The sequence below is a fragment of the Triturus cristatus genome, chromosome 2_1, assembly GCF_964204655.1.
Source record: "Triturus cristatus chromosome 2_1, aTriCri1.1, whole genome shotgun sequence".
Classification (NCBI taxonomy): Eukaryota; Metazoa; Chordata; class Amphibia; order Caudata; family Salamandridae; genus Triturus; species Triturus cristatus.
The window spans coordinates 276,340,799-276,364,347 of record NC_140581.1 but is presented as its reverse complement, the minus strand read 5'-3'; the positions used below and the strand labels follow the sequence as shown (position 1 = coordinate 276,364,347).

Below are 23,549 nucleotides of genomic sequence, written 5' to 3'. Positions count from 1 at the left end.
AGATTGAACGGGACAACCTGAAATATTTTTCTCTCCTGCCTGACGAGGTGGATGTTATATTATCGTCCAAGCGACACTCCACCAAGTCTATCTACTCCTACAGCGGGTCAAAATGTGTTAAATGGTGTGGAGAGAAGTCCATTGATCCCTTGAAAGCTCATCTTTCTGATATTGTTTGTTTTTCGCTTCATTTGGCCCTGCAAGGTAGTGCTGTAGCCACTGTTAAAGGATGTTTGTCGGCTTTATCGGCATTTCTTTGCCTGATCAGCCGTCTCTTTTTAAGTTGCCAATAGTTTTAAGGTTCATTAAGGGGCTTACTAACATGTTCCCGCCCACTCCTTTTATTATGCCCCAGTGGGATTTGAATTTAGTGTTAACTTTTTTAATGGGTTCCACGTTTGAACCTATGCATAGCTGTCCTTTAAGTCTGCTGACTTTCAAAACGGTCTTTCTTGTGGCTACCACTTTGTCTAGGAGGGTCAGTGAGCTTCAGGCTTTGAGTTCAAAGCCTCCGTTTTTGACCATACATGCTGAACGGATGGTACTCAGGACCAGGGCTGCTTTTCTGCCTCAGGTTGTAACTCCCTTCCATCTAGGGCAGTCCATTACCCTTCCTACTTTCTATCCTCCCTCTCACCTTTCCAAGGAGGAGGAAAGGCTGCACCGTTTGGACCGTAAGAGGGTGATCAGTTTCTATCTTGATTGAACAAAGGACTTCCATCAGGACGATCAGCTCTTTGTGGGCTATGTTGGACGTATAAAGGGCAAGGTGGTGCACAAGCGCACTTTATCCAGGTGGATCATCTTGTGCATCAAGATCTGCTGCGTTCTGACTGGTAAGGAGCCTCCTGTAGGCATTAGAGCTCACTCTACCAGGGCTAAATCGTCTACTTCTGCTTTGTCCAGGGGTATTCCTGTGTTGGACATCTGTAAGGCTGCAACTTGGGTCTCCCTCCACACTTTCGCGAAGCATTACTGCTTGGATTCCGTAGTGAGGAGGGATTGCCATTTTGCACGCTCTGTTTTGCAGGACTTTTTGGTATAGAAGGGTGGACACCCTCCTCCGGGAGAGGGACTGCTGTGGGATTCTATTCATAAGGTGAGGAATCCACAGGCAGATGTATCCATCAGAAGAACAAGTTACTTACCTTTGGTAACTCTGGTGGATACAGTATCTGCCTGTGGATTCCTCACTGACCCACCACACTCCCCGTTGTCCACCCTTTTATACCTTAAAAGAGGTATTGGTTAATATGGTTGTTTCATATTGTCATTTTGTATTGCCTCTGTTTGCCTTTGTGTAGGCTTATAGGAAATGCTTCCTCAACCAAGCCAGTGGCTTAAAGACTTTGTATGCAGTCTCAAATAAACATTAGTTTAAAGACTAAGTTAGGAAGGGATGTAGCAGGTTAGCAGTCCTGCTATCCTGCCCTGACACTTAAATTCACACATGACATTCTGTGACTAGGCGTGGCCAAAAGGTATCAAATAAATGGGCATGGACCACACGGGGTCACACTGCTTTACCAGTCACATGAGTCTGTGTCCATCTATTGGCAGCAGGGCTACTATCTAGCCGACACCCCTACTCGTGGGACACCCCACGACATTCATAACAGTTCTAGACACCTGCTGTTCAACACCCCGGAGAGTTCAGCTCCGTGAGACTTCGCCAGAATGTGTGTCCGTGTCAGAAGGACCTGCCAGGCAGGAGTTGCCTTTTAGATATTGCCCAGTGCATTGAAGAGACGCCGAATTACTTGGGTAAGGGCCGTAACAGAGAGTGTGTATTGTCCCGGTACCATAGTGACTAGTAAATGCAGCCAAAACCTTACCTTCGCTACCCTTGCCTTCCTCTCTACTTCCGCATTTCACCCCAGAGGACTGGCGGGAGTTTGGCTCCATCGATCCACCCACTCTCCATCCAGTATTTCTGTACAACCGCTCGATCTCTGTGCATCTGTGCACTCATCGGCAGGGCACAAGTCGAGGGTACACATGGGTGGACGGCGTCCACCCACTATTTTCACAGGTTGGACGCCGTCCACCCTGCCAAGAAGTTGGGCCCCACTGAAAAATATGCTGAATTCGTCTGGGTGTCATTTGCAAACACTGGGACTCCTGCTAGACTCGTAACAAAGGCTGAATTTGAGGGGTCATCAGCCGCCTTTTGTTGGAGTCTCCTGGCTGGCAGCAGTCAGGAGTCTCACACCTAGAAGCATATGCAGCAAAGGGGAAACAAAGGCTCACACCTTGTTAGCACTTCACACATCATTGAGTGATGCAGCTTTTCACTTTTTGCAGACTCTGTTTAGGTCGATATGCATGCGCTATAAGATTGTCAGATGTGTTGGTCTTGCCCAGTAATGAGTATCTACCCAAAATAGCATTTGTATTGTGTTTACTACCCCTGAGGAGGCGTTGTATTAATTAAAATATCACAATTTTTTCTTGTAAAGCATTATGGGTAGAGGAAGTTTACGCTGACGAAAGGCAACATTGTTTGTGTAGCTTACAAAAGTGTGAATTTTCTGCCTAAATCAGGAGGGTTTCCCTGTATACTCGAAATGTGCTCCAATGTACTCATGATAGACCTGCTAAACATATATGTGAGGGCTTAAGATCTGATGTCACTTCTTATGATGCCACTTCCTGTGGTGTCACGCGCCGTGATGTCACTTGTATACTCATTAACTAGGTTAGTCCCCCCACTTATTTTTTTAAGGACTTGTGCCCTGCTCATTGTTCATCCTTCCATACATCTTCCTATATCCATCGACACACACTGTGCTCATCCAGTCACACCTCCGTCCGTCCACACATGCTCCCTCCACACTTGTATGCCTGCCGCAGCCCAGCCGTTCCCCCGCCCCCTTGCTCATCCACTAAGAATTCAAGAATGCCTATGGGCACGCGGAGCTTGCATTGCTGACGCTGGTCTGTGTGATTAGAGGACGCAGGCACTGCTGCTACCAGTGCTGTACACGGTGCCCGCGTGCACTGCTGCTGCACGTTCTGTTTGTGATGCAAGCGTGCACTGCTACTTCCTGTATTGAATAAATAAAACTGACGCTGGCTTGTTGCTATTAAGCAAAACGACGTCATTAAAGATGCAAACGTCTTCAAATATTCATCTGTACTTTTGCAGGCCTCGTGTGGTGTTGCCATGTAACTTTAAGTCCTGGGACGTGCAGTTCTCCAGAGCTACCTGCCAGGCTTCCCTGGTGCCCAGGGAGAATGTAAATGAACCTGAGTAGACTGCACCCGAGGCCTCTCCCCTGGTGCTTGTGACGGTTGAATGTGTATTTATTCAGAGCAGTACTGTGCCCAGAGGGAGTCTTTGTACGCATTCCCAGTTGTGTGTTGTGAAGTGTGGATGCCTTACTTGGGTCACAGTTAGGAGGGGAGATGTTCGAAGACAATCCATTGACTCGAGACTCAAGAAGCCCTTTTCTGTTTCAGACTTGCCCAGAGTGGAGGAAGTGCGCGAGAGGTGAGTGATTTGGAAGATCTAAATAATGTGCTCGCCCTCTGTAAAATGCGTTGCTGATGGAACAGAAAATAGTTTGTTCTTGTATTTCACGATTTGTACCTCTATCTTTTAGAAGCTCTTTTTTTATTACTTATGGGCGCGCACACAAAATAAAATATGCCTCATAATTTGTCAGGTCGTAGGAAAATGTCACTATCTCCATTCGTGAGTTAATGTTTTATTTGCTAATTGCAGACACACACTGCCTAGAGTTACGGGAAGTAATTACACATTATGTATACACAGGTCACAAAATAGAACTTTAGTGCATAAATGGCTGCCGACTACTGGATTCTAAAGTAATTACAATTTCGGACTGCTAGATCCTAATCCACAACTAACTCTTTTCCTTCAGTGATAAACAGCCAATATATGTTGCCAGCATTCTTTCCAATTGTTTACATTTTTAAGTAAGACGTTTATCACTTCCACCCTCATTCTGACAGTTAACTGATCCAAAATTCCAAAGTGGGGTCTAGTTAATCTTTTATTGGGTTATGTTTCTTAAAGCTCTTTGACATGACTATCCCAACAAGCATTTGCAATGCAATCGGTCTCGCCTTTGGGACCTTATAAGTATTTAGCCATGCAACACATTATCACACATTACTGCAACATAGCCTTGCTCATATATTAGGAAATGTAAATTCTGGTAAATGTTCGGAAATTAATATTTTTGGACTGTTTACAGCTGTACTGTTAAAGCAATGCCGATTTACAGATTTTATATTAAGTACATGCGCCTACACAGTTTCATTAAAAAAATTGACATTGAAAGATATGCCATTGCATAAAAAAAAGATTGGTAACAAAATAAAGTAGGATATATGTTGGCGTTCTGCAGTACAAGAGCAGGTGCCTGCCTATTCCACTTCCACCTCAAAAGAAAAACCATTAGTAACAATCTACCCTTTAAATCTTTCCATCCAGTTACCATGATATATTATTTATGTGGCTTAAGGATTTACAGGGGTGTGGTAATTCAGTGGCCCTGCCAGCTGCTCGAGTTGACCAGTCAAGAAGTTTTAGTCCTAATTTGCTGTTCTAATTCATATTTTGGATATCAACCGAACACAGAGTCTCGAATTGACAACATGCAAACCAGAGGGGGTTTATACCTTGCACATAGGACTGCTGTCACAAAGAGGCGATTTAGATAGTGTACAAAAGGAGAGCGTTGGTGGACACACTGAGCTTGTGTAGGGAAGGATACTCCTAAGAGTCAGGAGCGGGTGTAGTAGCTGTCCCTACATTATTAATGAGGTGTTCCTAAATACATTGGAGTTGTCCTGATGAATTGAGGACAGTGGGCACCCTGTGCAGAAAAGGGGGAAAAACAATTCTTAATTGAAGGTCATCTGAGCAGGTGCTGCTGCCATCGTTCACGCTCCGGAAGTCCAAAAGTAGAGACTGACTGCCAGATGGTAACTCTCTGAAGAGACCGTCTGCTAAGACAGGCTACTGAACAGTAACCATGCAGGCAGGCAGGCAGGTTGTAGGGACAGGCTGCCAGGTGCTCCCTCTGTACAGTGACAGAGTGCAAAGACGTGGCACAGAACAGTGATCACAGAGCAGGCTGTAGAGACAAGCTGCTAGATGGTCACTCTCTGCAGAGACAGACTGCTGAGCTTGGGCTGTAGAGGAAACTTCTGAAGTCGGCTGCAGACGAGGGGCCACTGGGAAAAGCCGGAGAGCCAGACTGAAGAGAACATACCAGGGAGACAGACTGTAGAGTACAGACCAGAGAACAGACAGATTGAAGAGAGCAAACCAGATATGCTGAAGGAAGAGACCACAGAGACAGGTTTCACACAATTGGCTGTAGAAACAGGCCACAAAAAGTTCCTGAGTGACAAGCTGAAGAAAAAGACTGCAGAGGGCAGGCACTAGAGTAAGTCTTCAGAGACAGGCACAGTAAGAGACAAACTGCAGAGGACAAATTAGAGACAGGTGTAAAAGATGGATCGCAGTTTCAAACAAAAGACACAGGCTGCAGAGGACAGACCAGAGAGAACGGTTTCATAGGACAGGCTGCAGAGGTTTTGGGAGTAAGGGAGACGGTCTTCTTTCTGTGGTTAGGCGCAACAACTGTTTTTGTCAAACAATTTGCTTATGTAAACTAGGCATACCCAGGCAAAAGGGTTCTGTTTTTGTATTCTTTTTTGTTTCTTGGCAATAATGTATATTATGACAAAACGCAATTCTGCAGGCTTGCAGTCAAGACCCTAGATTACCAATGCGCCGTACTGCGTTACACAGCTCACTGCACACGTGTGAAAGATAACCATAAGGGTTAGGTTTTTCTTTTATCATAACAATTTCTGTTTTATAAAAAATAATTCGGATTAAAACGTTAAAAATATAAAAGGAGGGGGGAGAAGCCAAGATGGCGACCGGAGCAGACGCTTGAGCGCCCGGCTCCGTCGGCCCTTGGCCTCGGACTATCATCCTGATTCCCATCCTCGCCGATTCTCGAGGTGAAACGTGTGCGACGACGCGCTGTCCACGCCGCCGCTTCCCCGAAGTCCCAGCCCGCCCGGACGCCGGAGTTCTTGGTGCTTTTGTCCTCCGCCCTGGACCCCTGTTCCATTGTGGCCTTTGCCGGCCCCCTGGAAGCTCCGCAGTCACCGGACCCGCTAGCGCAAGCCCGAGCCCCGCGGTCCCGACCTCACCTCACACCACGGACTGTCGCCAGATGAGCCTGGGGAGGGACGGCCAGACACCTCCTGTACCCTGTGTCTGAAGGGCTGGGGCTGTGAGGTAAGCCCCGGTGCGGCGAGTCTCCTGCCCCGATCTGTGGACCACGCTGTGGGAGGCTGCCGACCCCCTTCTTCTATTGCCTAGTCGGCTGCAAAGCGAACCCGAGGGAAGGGCGGCGACTGTTGGCTTTCTCTGTTGCGGCGCAGACCTGAGGGGAACTGACTTCTTGCTACGACCCCCCCCCCCTGGCCATTGTACCGTCCGGCGGTAAAACATGGCGTTGTTTGCCTGCTCGCGGCTGGGGGGTGATACTCCAGTCTTGCCCGCTGCCCACTTCGCCCTCCCTCCACCAGACACCAGCTCCACAGTGCCGTCCCGGATTGCGGCCGATGTGGGGGTGCAGCTTCCGCTGACATGCGGCTCCGTTCTGGCTGTCCTGCGGGACTTTCGTCTACAAATGTGTGCTCGCTTGCAGGCACTGAGTGAGCAGTTTGACTCCATGCTGTCGGCTGCGGGTCGTGAGCGCTCCGTTTGTCATCAACACGGCGTGGGTCTGCCAGTGCTTTTGTCCTCTTGCGGGGACGCAACGGCTGTGTGTGATCGTGCTACACTGGGGCCTGCATCTGGCTTTCCCGGCACCCAGGATCAACTGCTCTCCAGCTCAACAGCGGATACTTTGTTTCCCCGTTCATTGCTGCCTGCTTCATTGTTGCCTGCCTCACCGCGCCTGCAAGAGTATCCAGCTGAGCAACACCTAACCTCCTCTAGGAATCGTTCACGGTGGCCTACTGCTTCTTTTCTGTGGAACTCCTGTACTCTACATGCCATGTCTGGACTTTATGTGGCGCACAAAGGGACCTCTACAGATGATCGGCGGCCATTTTGTGATTTTACTTCACCATCTTCCCCCAAGCGGCCATATTGTCTTTGTCTGCACGGGGTGCGGGGCCTTCATGTAGGGGCTGGCTTAATCTCAAGCCCGCGATCGGGCCAGGGCTAGACTGATTTATATCGCCATGGTTTCACGGATGGGCTGGACGGGGACTGGAACTGTATGTCTATGTTGTCGCGATCTGTCTTCCGTCATTTAAATTGTTGTGATAACTCATTTTCACACGACCGCTTTTGGTGTAGTGGGTTCTCAGTGTGTGGAGGCCATAGAGGGCCGATGGTTCAGGGCGCTCTGATGATACGTAGGCTCCTCCCCACTTTCTTCTTTTTGGGAGTTTAGATTGGAATAGTCCTATTCTTTTCTCACCCCCTTTATCATAGGTGTACTGTTTTCTTATCTTTTTTCACTCTATTCTTACTCTCTCTCTTGTCTACATTTCGGGTTTATTGGGCGACAGGCACTATGCCGGGGGGGGGGCAGGCCGTAGCCTCCGCATTGGTGTAGGGTGGGGGGGTAATTTACTGTTTCTAATTAGTTCTATGGGCCTTTCTTTCTTTTTATGTTTCTGTACTATACTTTTTTTTTTTTTTTTTTTCTTTTTTTTTTTTTTTGAAACCGTTTATTACAATCTCAAATAGTTACAAGTATGGGCCTACAACCGTCTGGCCGGCCGCTAGAGTGGCAGTAGCATATGACATACATACAGAAAAATCTCTTGGCGGTGCAAAAAGGGTAAATCAGGAGATATCAGTAGTGCAGGCCACATAACTCCAAACCAACAATACGGTTTCCTTTTGTCAAAACACAACAACACAAAAACAACCACACCCGCAAGGCAACCCGCAATCCCAAGTGACAGCACGCGCTCCTTAAGTGGGGGACCCCAACCAATCGCCAAACTCTGAAGAGGGGAATGAGAACAGATCAAGGACTGGGGAACCACGTGCCCATGGCTGGGGGAGGGGGTCGGCTAGGGGGACGGAGCTGGTGAAGCAGCCGGCAGCAGCGGCGGCTCGCAAATACCCCCGCGATAGGCGTTCCAGGGGCCCCAGATTTTCACCCACGCCCCAGGCTTACCCCTCGCAACATACACCACCTTTTCACGAAACATACACCAATCCATGTGTTCTTTCCAGGCCGACACCGCCGGAGGCCTCTGGGATCCCCACAATTGAGCAATGTCACGCTTGGCGATCATGTATCCCAGAGTCACCCACCGCGTCTGCGGAACCGAGTAGTCAGTTGGCTCCCACACATTCAGCAAGCATCTCCTCGCTTCAGGCAACAGCACGACACGCGTAACCACTCGCAGGACCTCATGCACACCACGCCAGTATCGCTCCACCTTTGGGCATTCCCACAGAATATGCAAGAAGGTTGCCAAAGCACCACAGCCACGCTTACACAGTCCATCCTCAGCCAAGCCCATACGTAGAAGCCTTGGCCCCGTCACGTAAACCCGGTGGAGGATCTTAAGCTGGACGAAGCGAAGGCGAGCCGGGATGGCCACCTCCTTCGGAGAGGCCACCGCGGACATCCAGTCCTCGTCGTCCAACTCCAGCCCATCGGCAACCCAGGCCTCGCGGAGGCCAGTCAGCAGGCCCGATCGGTCGTTAATCAGTTTTTTATATATAAGGGAGATCGTGCTGTCTGGGACATGGCCATGGAGCACTCTGTCCTCCAGGGGGGAAGACTCCGGAATGGACGCGACATCCGGGAAGACGGAGCCCAGCGCGTGGCGGACTTGTAAGTACCGGAAGTACTCACTGCCTTGCAACTGAAACTCCGTCTGCAGCATCTCGAAAGTTTTGAATCCCCCCCTCGTCCAGAGATCTCCCACTGTGCTGATGCCGATCGTGTCCCATTTCTCGAAGCCCTTCGAGGTCCACAAGGAGCCCAACCTCGCCGATGCATATAGCGGTGACGCCCGGGTCAAACGGTCCTTCCACCCCATAGCTGCGTTAGCCGCGTGCCATACACGCACCATGACACGCGTCGGTCCCGTCAGGCGAGGGTCCGGCGCGCCAGAGTAGAGCGCCCGATTGTAGTCGCCACCGGGCAGGAGCATCTTGTCCATTTCAAATGCCGGGTTCAGGGCGGGCCCGTAAAGGCCATGATTAATCGCAGCTAGCTGGGAGGCCCAGTAATACCGTTTAATATCCGGGAGGGCAACCCCCCCATCGTACCACGGGAGCGTCAATTTAGCCAAGGCGATACGTGGCCTCCCGTCCCAGAACAGGCGACGCTGCAAACTCTCCACCTCTCGGAAGTAGCGCGCCGGAACCAAATCCATAGTGTTCTGGAGAGCGTACAGAAAGCGCGGCAACGACATCATTTTGAACAAGGCCGCTCGGCCAAGCGGCGAAAGCGGCAGACGCCGCCAACGCACCACGTCCTCCTTCAAGCGCTGGAGGGGGGGCAGCAAATTCCGCTCGTAGCGGGCCTCCGGGTCCAGAGTAATATATATACCCAGGTACCGAAACCCCTGGGAGGCGATCTGGATCGGACAGTCCCGTGGTAGGACCGGAGCCTCCCCGGCAAGCACATATACACAGGATTTCGCCCAGTTGATGACGAGGCCTGAGTTGCGACCGAATGAGCGCAAAACATCAACTAGGACGATCAGTGATTTACGCGGGGAAGCGAGATATAGAAGGATATCATCAGCGTAGAGGGACACACGGTCCTCATGCTCGGGAGTCCAACGGAGACCACGGATGGAAGGGTGCCACCGCAGCCACTCCGCCAGGGGCTCCAGGGCCAGTGCAAACAGGAGAGGCGACAGGGGGCAGCCCTGTCGCGTACCCCGTCCCAGTGCGAATGGGGCCGAAACTCGTCCATTCACCACCACCTGCGCCAATGGGCCGGAATACAACAACTTGACCCAGCTGATGAAGCCCGGTCCGAAGCCAAACTTCGCCAGCATCGCCCAAATGTATGGCCACTCAAGCGTATCAAACGCCATGGTGGCGTCCAAGGACGCCAAGATGGCCGGTTCCCGCACGAACGGGACACGCGCGAGCACCCCGTGCAAGCGTCGCAGATTAAGGGCCGTGTTACGATGGGGTATGAAGCCGGACTGGTCTTGGTGGACCAAGTCGCCCACCACGCCGACCAGCCGGTTGGCCAGCACCTTGGCGAGGATTTTGGGCTCCGCATTCAAGAGCGAGATAGGCCTATAGGATGTGACCCGCTCATGGGGCCTCCCCTCCTTGTGGATCACCACGATCGTGGCCAGACGCTGGTCCGGAGGAAGGGAACCCCACGAGCAGGCCGCCAGGAACATCGCGCGCAGGTGGGGCGCCAGCACATCCGGTCGCAGCTTGTACAGCTCGATAGGAATGCCATTGGGGCCCATGGCCTTGCCAGATGCGACCGAGCGGATAGCAAGGGCAATTTCGTCCGAGGTGGGAGGAGCGTCCAGCGAATCCCTGTCCTCCACCGAAAGGGAGGGCAGCGCGATGTCCCGAAGCAGGGCATTGGAATCCTCCTCCGAGCAGGGAGAAACCGGGGAATATACCTCGCGGAAGTAATCCGCGAAGCAGGAGACAATGGCGTCCGGCTCGGTGACACATACACCATCCATCCTCTCGATCAACGGAACCACACGACTCGCTCTCTCCTTTTTATCCAACCACGCTATCAATTTACCAGCCTTATCACCCACATCATACAGTCGCCCCTGTTGCTCTCTACTGAGGCCCCTGGCCGCCTCCGTGACGAGGGCCCTATAGGCCGCCTGCTTGAGGTGTAGAGCATGCAATGTGGCCTCCGTCACCCCGCTCCCCAGGTCACCCTCTAGTTCAGTAATTTCGGCCTCCACCCGGGTTACCCCCTCCCGCTCGCGCCTCCGGGCATGGGAGATAAAGGAGAGGGCCTCCCCCCTAAGAACTACCTTAAAAGCCTCCCAAAGGGAGATGGCAGAAGGGACAGACCCCACATTCTCCTCAAAGTACCGCTGCAAGGATTTGATCAATTCGGCTCGAATAGTGGGGTCGCGCAGGTACCAGGCATTGATTGGGGCTACCCTGCCCTCCCCCCTCGGGAAGACATCAAGATGCAGCAGTAGTGGGGAGTGATCTGAAATACCCCGCGCCAGATGGCGCACCTCTCCCACCCTCCCAACATAGGCCGCAGGAACAAGGATATAATCAAGCCGCGAGAGGCTACCATGGGCACCCGAGTGGAAGGTGTATTGCAGCTGCGCGGGATGCTTTAGTCGCCAGCAATCCACCAATCCTAGTGTATCTAAGAGGCCGGACAGCCACGCCTGTGCCCGGGGGAGGTCCCTGGGGGGATGACGATCCATAGACCCTGAAGCCACCGCATTGAAGTCCCCCCCAACCACCAGAAGCCCATCCGGGAGGTCAAGGAGGAGGCGCCCCAGGTCCGCAAACGTGGTAGATTGCAACCCCGGCGGAACGTACACTGATACAAAAACGACCACTCTGCCCTCCATTCTACCCACCAAGACAGTGTAACGTCCCCTCTCATCATGGCGCACCTCATCAATCTCCAATGGGAGCGAGTTCTTAATCATGATGCCCACCCCCCGCGAGCCCGAGGTGAAGCCCGAATGGGCCACCAAGCGATAGCCTCTCCGATTCATGGCATGAAAGGAATTACCTATAAGGTGTGTCTCCTGCAGGAAGATCACATCTGGTGAAATTCGTTTCAGATACTGCAGGACCACACCACGCTTAATCCTATCCCCCAGTCCGTTAACGTTCCATGATAACACAGTCAGGTCCCTACCCCCCATCATACATGGAAGCCATCAATCGTCCCCCAAAGAGCATCTCAAAAGCAACAATACAGTAAAGGGTTCGCCTTGCGGTGCAAACAAACAACACTCCACCCCCACCCACCCATCCCAACAGAACTCCCCCCTCCCTGCACCCCTGCATGAGCCCAGACAGCCCCCCCAAAGTGCAGTGTGCCTGTCGCCCCATAGATGAAAAACTAACTAGTCCCCCAGAGGAGGAGGGAAAGCCCCCAACGGACCCCGTACGACCTCCATAGGAGGGGAACATACACGATCAGTGAATGGTAACCAAAATGTTGTCCAGAGCAAGGCCTACTATTCACCCCTCAGTTCTGATCCGGCGCGCCCTCCCCGCCAGCCGCACCCCCCCCACCCCCCCGGCCCCGATCCCCAGGCAGAGTATCCAACCAGTCCCCAGCCGCCTCGGGACGGTCAAAAAAGTGCGTGCGACCATCCACCTCCACCCTCAGCTTAGCTGGAAAAAGCATTGAGTACTTAAGATGCATGTCCCGTAGGCGACGTTTAACTCCGAGAAAACTCAGTCTCTGCTTTTGGACCGTCGGAGTAAAGTCAGGGTAGAAATTCACGTCCATATTATCAAGCTTGACCGGTCCCTGTAGCCTGGAAGTCTGCAAGATAGCGTCTCTGTCCCGAAAGTTAAAAATCCGGGCAATGAGAGGCCGCGGCGGAGCTCCGACCTTAGGTCTTCCTCCGGGGACCCTGTGAGCACGTTCCACCGCAAAAAGTTTACTCAGCCCCCGGGGCTGGAGATGGGTGAGGATCAGGTCTTCCACAAACAAATCTGCTGCCTCCTCCTCCCGTCCCTCCGGCACCCCGACAATACGAACGTTGTTCCTCCGGGCCCGACCCTCGGCGTCCTCCAATCGACGGTCCATCATGGCGCTCGCCTGGCCAAGCCGGTGCACCTCCTTTTGAAGGGCCGCCACGTCTGTAGTGAGACTTGAGGTGGTGTGGGCCAGGGAATCGACCCGGTCATTTGTTTTAGACAAGTCGGCTCTCACCAGGCCCACCTCCACCAGGGCCGAGTCTATCTTCTGCGCCAGAGTATCAAAGCGCTGGTCCACCGAGGCCTTCATCTCGGCAATGGCGCTCATGACGTCCCGGAGGGTCAGATCCGCGGGTTGAGCAGACGCCTCAGCCGGGCCCGCGGGGGATGTACGCTGTGCCTCTGGGAATCCCTTCTGGAGGGTGTAGCGGTCCATACTGTTTGACTGATGTGCCGGGCCGCGGCGGGTCGATTTCACCTTGGCCCGGTCGCCATCTTGCTTTGTGGACATGTCGCACTCCCAAAGTCGTGCCAATCTCCTCGAAAGGGCCGATAAACCAGTTCACGGGTTCCGGGGGGGGGGCGACCCCTGGACCGCAGGACAACTCACAGCCGGCGGGTCAGCCGGGCACAGGGGCAGGGCCACACCACCGCACCCCGCTCCGCAACCCTACCTCGCTTGAGGGCAAGGAGGGCGCAAAAGCGAAAGTGAAAGCGCGGGGTACGCGAGTCGCCCAGCCCTGCCCGCCGTTGTTGATCGCTTTGTCCCCGGGTCGCCCCACAACTCCAATCCGGGGGGCCGGCGCGGAGAAGGCCGCTATCTTCGATCGGTGCTCCCACCAGTGTCCGGGGTCCGATTCGAAAACGGAAAACGGGTGCCGCCTCAGCTCGGGTACACAGACACAGTCCCCTCGTCAAAGACAGGATATAATCAGGATTAATTCAGGAGGTCGCGGAGGTCCTCGGGAGCTTCGCACCTACGCGGCCATCTTGGTTGCGCGCTAGGCTCCTCCCCGCCTTCTGTACTATACTTGTTTCGATTCTGGGTCCGGGTGTGGGGTTGACTGAGTGGGGGCGGCACTAGAGGGGTGCGTAATTGCTCATGTGACTATCCTGTTATATAACTGCATTGCCTCACTGCCTGAGATTTTACTTCCATTGCTGTTTTAATGATGATGCTGCTGCTCTCTCGCGTGGTGAAGATATCGTGTGGACTCGAATCTCCTTGGTTCTTACTCTTCACTGACTTTTTTCCTGATAAAATTATTTTGAAAAACTTTAAAATTAACCTTCACTTCTCCTCCCCCTGGTGTCAAGGATCTCTCCAGTGTATAATTCATAAATCGTTGCTAATCTTGACCGTTGAAGCACAGGGGCCGTAATGTTTGTATCAGTGCTTAACCGTATTGTGGCCGGCCTGAAGGTTGTAGGCCCGTATTTGTTCTTTTAATATGCACGAATAAAGGTTTTTTAAAAAAAAAAAAAATATATATATAAAAGGAGTTTATGGAGCGCGTCAAATTGTTTAACAACTCTAATGTGTGCGTTAACTACAAATCACTACATTATGACAACGTAACATCACATTCTCTGCTGCACTCTCCACCCTACCTATGTTGCAGTCGGTTCTCCATGGAATTTCCCTTCTCCCATCCACCCGGTTTAATCTCACAGGGAGTCCCCGCAGATGGCTGGGTCGCCTCCGCTTGCAGCATCACTGCTTCCTTGTGGGATGCCATGGTGAGCCCTGGGTCTGTCCCTCCCTACGCCCTGGGTCTGTCGCACCCCACAACGAAGCCAGCCCTGGGTCTGTGCCCCACGCTGTGGGTCTGTCGCACCCCATGACGAGGCCAGCCCTGGTCTGTCCCGCCCCGAGCTCTGTGTCTGTCCTACCCTGGCCACCCACGCCGTTGCGAGCCCCGAGTCTCTTCCGCCCCACGCTGTGGTGGGCACATCGCCCTAAAGGCTTGTTCGGAGCCCTGTTACCCTGACTGTTCAAACACTGTTCTGTATTCTGTGTTGCTTTTTAAGAGGCTGTTAAACTACCTTAAATGTTGTAGCGCTTAGAATCCAGTTGTGTCGCAGCTGGTGCTTTTCAAGGCTTCTAACAGAAACAGTTCCTTTTCTAGTGTAATTGAAAGTTTAATTTTAAACAACGGCAAGCCCAATAACATCACTGCAATCATTAAAATAATTATTTAACTATTAAACAACATACGGTGCTGCATAGCTGAATATTTCAGCCCGTACTGTAAAACTGCATGTTTCAAGGAGCAAAGGGCTAAGAAAAGAAGCTGCGAGGGGTGGGAGGAGTTGTAGGAGGCACGGGGAGAAAATAGTGCTAGTGCTCACAATTTAAACAAGCATGCTCCGGAGCCAGTAGTCGACCTTCCGGTGCAAGGGTACGTGACTGCACGGGGTACCCTGGCCACCACCGCATCAAGCAGCAGCTCTAGGGCACTAGTCCCTTTGGCTACTCTGGGATGCCTGTACGTGCACTGATTTGGGAGTCCCTAAGCAGAGACCCCAGGTGTGCGCGGGCGACATAGTGATCTTGATAAGCAGTGGGTCATTGCTACTGGAAAAGGTTGGCTTTGAGGCACACAAGCGAGCAGCGACCATGGGTAGCAGAAAGCACAGGAGCTTTTTGATGTGTTTATAAACACCTCGGGTCTGGAGATGACAGGTACGCTTAGGAGCGAAGGCGTCCTTTAAAGCTTGCTTCCCAGGACTTATAACTCACAACACAAATTGACACATGGGAGACTCTGTGTGCTTTATCAGATCGGGTAAAAAAATGTATAAATATATTTTTCCTATGTAGCGCTACAAACCTGATTTACTGAAGAGCCGCTGTTCTCCTCCTGAAGTGGCCGGCATACTGGGCTTGCCGAAAACAGAAGCGGGGAAGCTGAGAAGAACATGGGATGGTGGATGGGCGAGAGTCAGACACCGTACTGCATGTGGCTGCCATTGCTCCAGGGCAGGGTCCCACGAGTGGTGTGTGCGGCGGCCGCCATTGCGAATCAACAATGAAAGTGAAAGCGCGCACAGTGCGCAGAAAATAAGAAGCATTGGCAAAGGTGCAACTTAGCGCAAACTTGAAAGAGGCATTTACGGCTCTGGGCACCATTTTTCTTGGCTACAGGCGGGCTGCTCCAGGTGCATCCGGGAGGCCCGCCCGGTTTTGCTTACCTCGTTGCACTTTGAGTGGCAGCCGCAAGTTTTTTCTGCCGCTTCTCCTGGGCACCTCTCTCCCTAGAGTACCGGTGACGAGCGGGCGAGAAGGCAGGAAGGGGGTGGGGGGGTCGAGATGTTACGGACTGCGAGGGGGGAGTCAGGGAAGAAAATAGTGCAGGAGTAAAGGGACGGATAGCTGTGGAAGGATACAAATGACGACATGCTTGTCATGAGGAGGGCCTAATAATGCCCAAAACCAATCGGTAGGCAGTATTTAGGACCTAAGCCAATGAGAAAGATGGGCCGGAGAGTAGGCGGAGCTTCCTCGAAGCTTCCACACTATAATATATACTGCATGTCTCGCAAAGCAAGCAACGCTTTGCGCTGCGGCGCTAGGCAAGACCTAAAAACCCTTCTGTCGGGTATAGGGGTCGTTACCCGTATGGAAGGCAAAAAGAAAACGACTAATGATAGAGTTCCACGCGTTTTATTGATTTATGCACATGTGACAGTGATAATATAGGAGGTTTCCTTATTGGGCTGTTTCCGTTGTCACCAAGAGTCTTTCTGAGTTTGGGGAGTTCGTTCTTGTTTTCACCTTCTTCCTGGGATTCGGTCTCAGTTTAGGGAGCAGCCCGGATGCGAATAAAGAAACAAACAAAAAAAATGTCGGGTCAGTGATTTAGGAAGTCTGTACTTCCTTATTCAAGGAACAGGAGTGAGGGAAGTATTCACCGCTAGTCCGTCACCCAGTGGACCCTGTCGTGACCTCCCTCTATACTTAGCCCTCCCTCTCCCGTGCCCCGTGAACCCTTGAAATGTCGACCGTACCTTAGCAAGCCACCCTCTTCCTATAGAGTGGCTGGGCGACGCACGGTCCTGTTGGCCTCCCGACGGGAGCTCCTCGTGAACAGCAACAACTCTGGATTTGGCGTCCTTCTCCACGGGAACTCCTACGGTCTCCTCCTGTATCCCGCTTCCATCTTCTCTGGCAGTCCACACCACAAACTCTTCTTTTCTGGGATCCTCCGCTTCCGTGCTCCTTCGGAGGTCCGGCCCTCTTGTGTTGCCCGTCTGCTCCTCCGATAGGTCGGTGTTGGGTGGCGTCACGGGCCTCGCCCCCACAGTTCCTTCTTGATGTTTCTTAAAGGGCTCCAGACCTGCCTGCACAGAGGGGGCTATGATGTCCGTAAATGCATTGTCCGTGTCAAAGGGCAGTAGTGTCTGTAGTTCGTTATCGGACTCGTGACACACGCCCTCCCTAGGTTTCCCAGATAGAGGGAAAGAGGAAACAGGGACAGGTAATCCGCATTGCCTTGTTCGGTACCTTTACGGTGACGTACCTCAAAGCGGAAGGGTTGAAGTGCCAAAAACCAGCGAAGGACCCTATCATTAGCACCCTTATTTCTCTGGAGCCAGGTGAGGGGAGCATGGTCGGTATACAGTATAAAGGATCTTCCTTCTAGGTAGTACCTGAGCTTTTCTACACTCCACTTCAGGGCCAGACACTCCTTCTCTGGTGGGATTCGCTGTTTCTCTAGGGAAGAGTTTTCTACTTATATACAGGACAGGATGTTCCAACCCCTCATTATCCAGTTGAGAAAGAACAGCTCCTATCCCAACCCCTGAGGCATCTGTCTGAAGAATGAATGGTTTCTGAAAATTCGGACTGAGTAATACAGGTGATGTGGTCAAAGAAGTCTTCAGAGCCCTGAAGGCCTGGATTTCTTGTTCAGAGGGGTTCTTGATGCAATTAGCTGTAGTGGACTTTTTGAGTAGGTCAGTAAGAGGAGCAGCTGTCTGTGAAAACAGGGGAATGAACCGCCTATAGTAACCAACAAGGCCAAGGAAAGCCCTCATCTCTTTTTTTGTAGTGGGAAAGGGGGTGTCTTGGATGGCCCTCACCTTCTCTGATTGTGGGTCAATGAGTCCTTTTCCCAACAAATACCCTAGGAATTTGACCTTCTGAAAGGCAAATTTAGATTTCTTAGCATTGATGTGAAGGTTGGCGTCCCTCAGTTCAGTACAGATGGCCGAAAGGTGGGACTGATGTTCTTCCCAAGTTCTGCTGAAAACAACAATATCGTCCAGATAGGCCGATGAGTACTCCGAGTGGCTTTTCAGGAGGGTGTCCAAAAGTCTCTGAAAGCTAGCAGGGGCACCATGAAGGCCGAAGGGCAATACTGTGAAATGAAATAGGCCATCAGGAGTTGAGAATGCGTTCTTTTCTTGGTCTGCCGGATGGAGAGGGATCTGCCAGTAGCCTTTGGTGAGGTCGATGGTGGATATATATCGAGCCTCACCCAGGCGCTCAATTAGCTCATCCACTCTGGGAAGGGGATACCCATCTTGTTTAGAGATGCGATTTAAAGCTCTGAAATCAATACAAAAACAGGTGCTCCCATCAGGTTTCGGAACAAGAACGATTGGTGAACACCAGTTGCTCTTGGAGGAATGTGTACGTTAAAGAAATGTGGATGGGCTCACAGGCTCTCAGGGGCAGGCTGGACAGAATGTCGGTAAATATACTTGAATGGATGCTAAATATATAAATGCTGTATAGATCTGCCTTTTAGGGATGTAGCTGACTGAACGAACTAGATGCAGCTTGAAATCCGTGAACTGGCTAACCCTGAGCAAGCTGAAATGAATTCCGAAATGGAGGCTGTACCTAAAATGGATGCCATATAGGATTGTTTTTCAGAACAGAGAGAATAGGGAAGTGCGCGCGGGGACAGAACCGGGAAGTGGTCCTTGTCTTATTTTATTTCCTCAAGGGTACCACCACTCCCATTGCTAGCATATCCTCCACCTCTTTTCGTAATGCCACGTGACGGGCCTCGGGGACCCGATAGGGTTTTTATTTGACTACAACACCGTCCAGGGTAGGTATTGAATGAGTAGTTAAGGAGGATTTGCCAGGTTGATTGGAAAAAATATCGGAAAACGAGAGGAGAAGAGATTGTAATTCTGCTTTCTCCTTCGTATTCAATTCGGGACTAAATACGGTCTCATAGACTGTGGTTTGCATTTGAGCAATAAAGGAAACGCTACAAGACTTTTTGGAGATCGGACCAAACCATTTCTTTAATACATTAACGTGATACATTTGAGTTTTTTTAGAGGAAAGACGTAGTAGGCAAGTAGTCTTTACGATTTTTATTACAACCTCAAAAGAACCCTACCATTCTTTTCTTAGTTTGTGTGAGGAAGAAGGACCAATACCCAGTCGCCAACCTGAAAATCCCTTAAATTTGTCCCTTTGTCATATTGTTGTTTGTGCTGTTTTTGTGTCCTTTCTAGATTGTCTTGGGCTAAAGCTCTCAGTTTGTGAAGTCTCACCTTCACCTGATTCGCGTACTCTAGTAGGGCTTGTGCTTCAGAAACACCCTGTTCTTCCCAACTTTTCGTAATCTCTAGGAAGGTACGCGGCCGCCTCCTGAATAAGAGTTCAAATGGAGAGACACCCAGGCTGGACTGGACCGTGCTTCGCAGAACGAATAATGCCAAAGGAAGAAGCTGATCCCAATTCCTCCCATCCCCGGACAAGAGTTTCTTTAACGTGACCTTTAAGTTCCCGTTATACCGTTCTACAAGGGTGTCTGGTTGGGGATAGTATACTGATGTTTTTATGTGTTTGATATCTAATTGTTTACACACTTCCTTCATAAGACGGGATACGAAAGGCGTGCCCTGGTCCGTGAGTATCTCTCTTGAAAACCCCATTCTTGAAAATACCTCGATCAGCTTCTGTGATATGGTTGTGATAGTGGCTGCCCGTAAGGGAAGGGCTTCAGGGTATCGAGTAGCGTAATCTACAATCATAAGGCCGTATTTGTGTCCTTTAGCGGACTTAGGAAGGGGTCCTATTAAATCCATCCCGATACGTTCAAATGAGTGCCCAATAATGGGTAGAGGCGGTAAAGGAGCTTTTGGAGGGATGAATGGGTTTCTTTTCTGACATATATCACATTCCTGGCAATACTTTTTAATCTGTAGATAAATGTCAGGCCAGTAAAAGTGATCTAAGATCGCTTTGCTAGTTTTTTCAGCCCCCACATGTCCTGCCAATAGATGGGAATGGCCAAAAAAAGGACTTGATCCCTGAAACATGTGGGTACTAACAACTGAGGTTTGGCCCCTTCCTTGGCGATCCGGTAAAGGAGCCCCTTTCGCTGCTCAAAAGAAGGATAGCTTCTCTTTTGGTTGTTCTTTGTTTCCTGTGCTCCCTGCCATGCATGTCTAAGGGATGCATCGTTTAATTGAGCCCCCTGAAATTCTTATCCTTAGCCCAGGGTTCTGAAGTTAGCAGGGTGTCATGAGAGTTCTCTGACGGGGTTCCTGTTTTATGGGCACTGGCTAAGAAGAGGGGAAAACAGGGATTATCCACCCCTAAAATCAGTGGCTCAGGAAGGGATGGAAGAACCCCTACAGTGATAGTGGCCTGTGTACCTGTCTTAGTGCATACAGGTAATTGAGCTACAGGATAGACCCTAATATTCCCATGTGCACAGCGTATGCTAACAGTCTTCCCTGACCTGAACTTGGAAACGCGGACCACATCTTCCCGGCCCACTGAATGTTTGCACCCTAAATCAAGGAGGGCTTTTATTTCCTTATTGTTCACTACAAGACTTACATAATACATATGCCCCATCTCTTGTGCATATAAGACCGATCGTGGTGCGTAACTGACGTCCATAGGCTCGTCCTCGGTTCTCTCTCTCTCTTCTTCCTTCAGAAATGGGCTATGTGGACCCATTCGCCACATTCAAAACACTGGAGGCTAGAGGCGATGGGATTATCAGGCCTCTCAGGTCGAGACCTTAGGGATTCTGAGTGGCTCTTGGTAGGTTTCCTCTCAAACCTGGTGGACAGGGATCCTTTCTGGGGTTTTTCTGATTCTTTGGAGGTACCACGGTACTGGGCGCGGGTAAAAGAAGTGGCCATTTCAACGGCTTGATCAATGGATATGTTTGTGTGCTGCCGAAGCCACCTCTGAGTATTAGAAGGAAGGATCTCTATATATTGCTCGAGATAGATTTTGTTCATAACATCCTCGAAAGTAGATTCTTGTGGCTTCAACCAGCGATCGGCAGCATCCTTCATTTAGGAGAAAAGTGTTTTGGGTGTATCACTTGCGGTTCCTCGTTCTTGCCTGAACCGGAGGCGGTGTGCCTCCTCATCGATTCCGAGGCAGTCCAGGATGTATTGTTTTACTACTCTGTAAGCAGCTGTGCAGTCTCTGTTAATGGTCCGGTAAGCTTCCTGAGCCTCTGCTGTGAGCAACGGTGCCAAATAAAAAGGCCAGCGATCGGTGGGCCACCCACTGGCCCTAGCTGCTCTTTCAAAGTTCAAAAAGAACGCTATGGGGTCCTCTCCAGGTACATATTTTTGAAGCCAGACGACAGTACCAGGTGGGGCAGGGCCTCTCCCTTGTCCCAGGCCCATCAGAAGTTGGTTCTGCCCTTCTGCCAATTTGGCCATATTGTCCGCCTGGGCCTGAATAGCTACTGAGAAGGCTGCCCTGTCCAATTCAGCCTGGTTGGTGCTTCTTTCCATGGCCCATTCTGATTTGGATTGGCCTTCCTTTAACTGGTATAAAAGGTTCTCCATCGTGTAGCTATGGAGGCTGTGCCCGCATTCTCCACCACTTGTTGGGAATAGGGTTCGTTACCCGTATGGAAGGCAAAAAGAAAACGACTAATGATAGAGTTCCACACGTTTTATTGATTTATGCACACGTGACAGTGATAATATAGGAGGTTTCCTTATTGGGCTATTTCCGTCGTCACCAAGAGTCTTTCCGAGTTTGGGGAGTTCGTTCTTGTTTTCACCTTCTTCCTGGAATTTGGTCTCCGTTTAGGGAGCAGCCCGGATGCGAATAAAGAAAATAAAAAAAAAATGTCGGGTCAGTGATTTAGGAAGTCAGTACTTCCTTATTCAGGGAACAGGAGTAAGGGAAGTATTCACCGCTAGTCCGTCACCCAGTGGACCCCGTCGTGACCTCACTCTTTACGTAGCCCTCCCTGTCCCGTGAACCCTTGAAATGTCGCCCGTACCTTAGCAAGCCACCCTCTTCCTAGAGAGTGGCCGGGCGACGCGCGGTCCTGTTGGCCTCCCGACAGGAGCTCCTCATGAACAGCAACGACTCTGGATTTGGCGTCCTTCTCCACGGGAACTTCTGCGGTCTCCTCCGGTATCCCGCTTCCGTCTTCTCTGGCAGTCCACGCCACAAACTCCTCTTTTCTGGGATCTTCCGCTTCCGTGCTCCTTCGGAGGTCCGTCCCTCTTGTGCTGCCTGTCTGCTCCTCCGATAGGTCGGTGTTGGGTGACGTCACGGGCCACGCCCCCACAGTTCCTTCTTGATGTTTCTTAAAGGGCTCCAGACCTGCCTGCACAGAGGGGGATATGACGTCCATAAATGTACTGTCCGTATCAAAGGGCAGTAGTGTCCGTAGTTCGTTATCGGACTTGTGACACCTTCCCACAAAACCTCAATGCTCATTTCAAGAAAGAAACTATGCAGGTTGGTATTATTCAAAAATCTGAAGGGCAGCAGTGTGATAATTTTTACACTTCTCTTGGCAAGGGCTTGTAATCTAAAGTTTGGGCGGAGACCAAGTTTGTTTGGTCAATCCTGCTTATAATTTTTGTTTGAAAGTTTTCTTGGATTTCATGGCCCATTATCCAAATGATTAGTCAACTGCTAGATTTGAATTCAACTTTTAGGTAACACACCTTCTCTGGAACATGTTTACTTCAAAGGCATAGTATAAGCCTCCAAACCCTTCGTGAATTTTCTTCTTCTTGCTAGTCTGTTACTATCACATCGTATAGTATAGCATAGTAACAACTTTTCTCTTGGTTACCGAAATCTTTTAGCTAATCATTGTCCTTGCACATTCTCTTTTCCACCGCAGAGCCATTACATTTATCCTTCTAAGTGCATTCAATAACATTGAATCATACACATGTAGTGAGACACGAGGTGGCAAAGACTGGCTCTCCGCACTTTGTGATTTTAGTTAACCAGTAGGTCTGACTTCTGAGTGCCGGTTGGTTGGCAATGAAAAACAACTGTCTCAACATAATCAATGCTATGATAGCCCTATAGGTAGGTGTCTTCATGGAAAATTAAAATAAGTGAGAGGAGACAAAAGTGTTAATTGTCTTTTGTGGATAATTTTGAAAATAAATGTTTTGTTGTGAACTGACTTTTGAAATATGATTCATGTTTAATTTAGTTTTTCAGATGCTCCTTTAGAGATGACCGGTTTCAGTGACATTGCGGACATTATTGGTGACCTTGTAAGAGACGGTGGTGTTGCAGCAAGTGAACTTGGCTTAACAGAAACCCAGGCTAGGATATTTTCAAGGTAAGTAAACTAATTGTAATAACCACATTCCATTCCTTTCTGGTGACCGATTTGTTATGCAAAGTTCTTGGACTCTCAAAAGTTCTAGTAGTTTTTGTTTAGTGTCATCACTACTTTAATTTTGTTTCCTCTGCAAAGCTATCAAGTAGAAAAATGTGCATTATAATTTGGCTAACAAATAGGATACTACAGTCTTATAATTGGAAATACAAGCAAATATGCATGGAAATACTCCAAGCTTTTATTGGGAGTGTCCAAAAGGTCAAACAGCACAGAAAGGAAGAAACTTCTATTGTAAGCACTGTATATATCTA

General features: G+C 50.4%; 1 protein-coding gene across 3 annotated transcripts in view; it reads left to right on the top strand.

Annotated features, from left to right (window-relative positions):
• Nucleotides 1-23,549, top strand: part of CPLANE1 (ciliogenesis and planar polarity effector complex subunit 1) — a 2,680,747-nt gene that overhangs the window by 2,080,488 nt on the left and 576,710 nt on the right. For all 3 annotated transcript variants that reach the window (XM_085631095.1, XM_085631092.1, XM_085631094.1), the window contains exons 44-45: nt 3,463-3,493; nt 23,104-23,235. In XM_085631095.1, the coding sequence (XP_085487221.1) occupies nt 3,463-3,493; nt 23,104-23,235 (163 nt within the window). The remainder of the gene's footprint in view (nt 1-3,462; nt 3,494-23,103; nt 23,236-23,549) is intronic.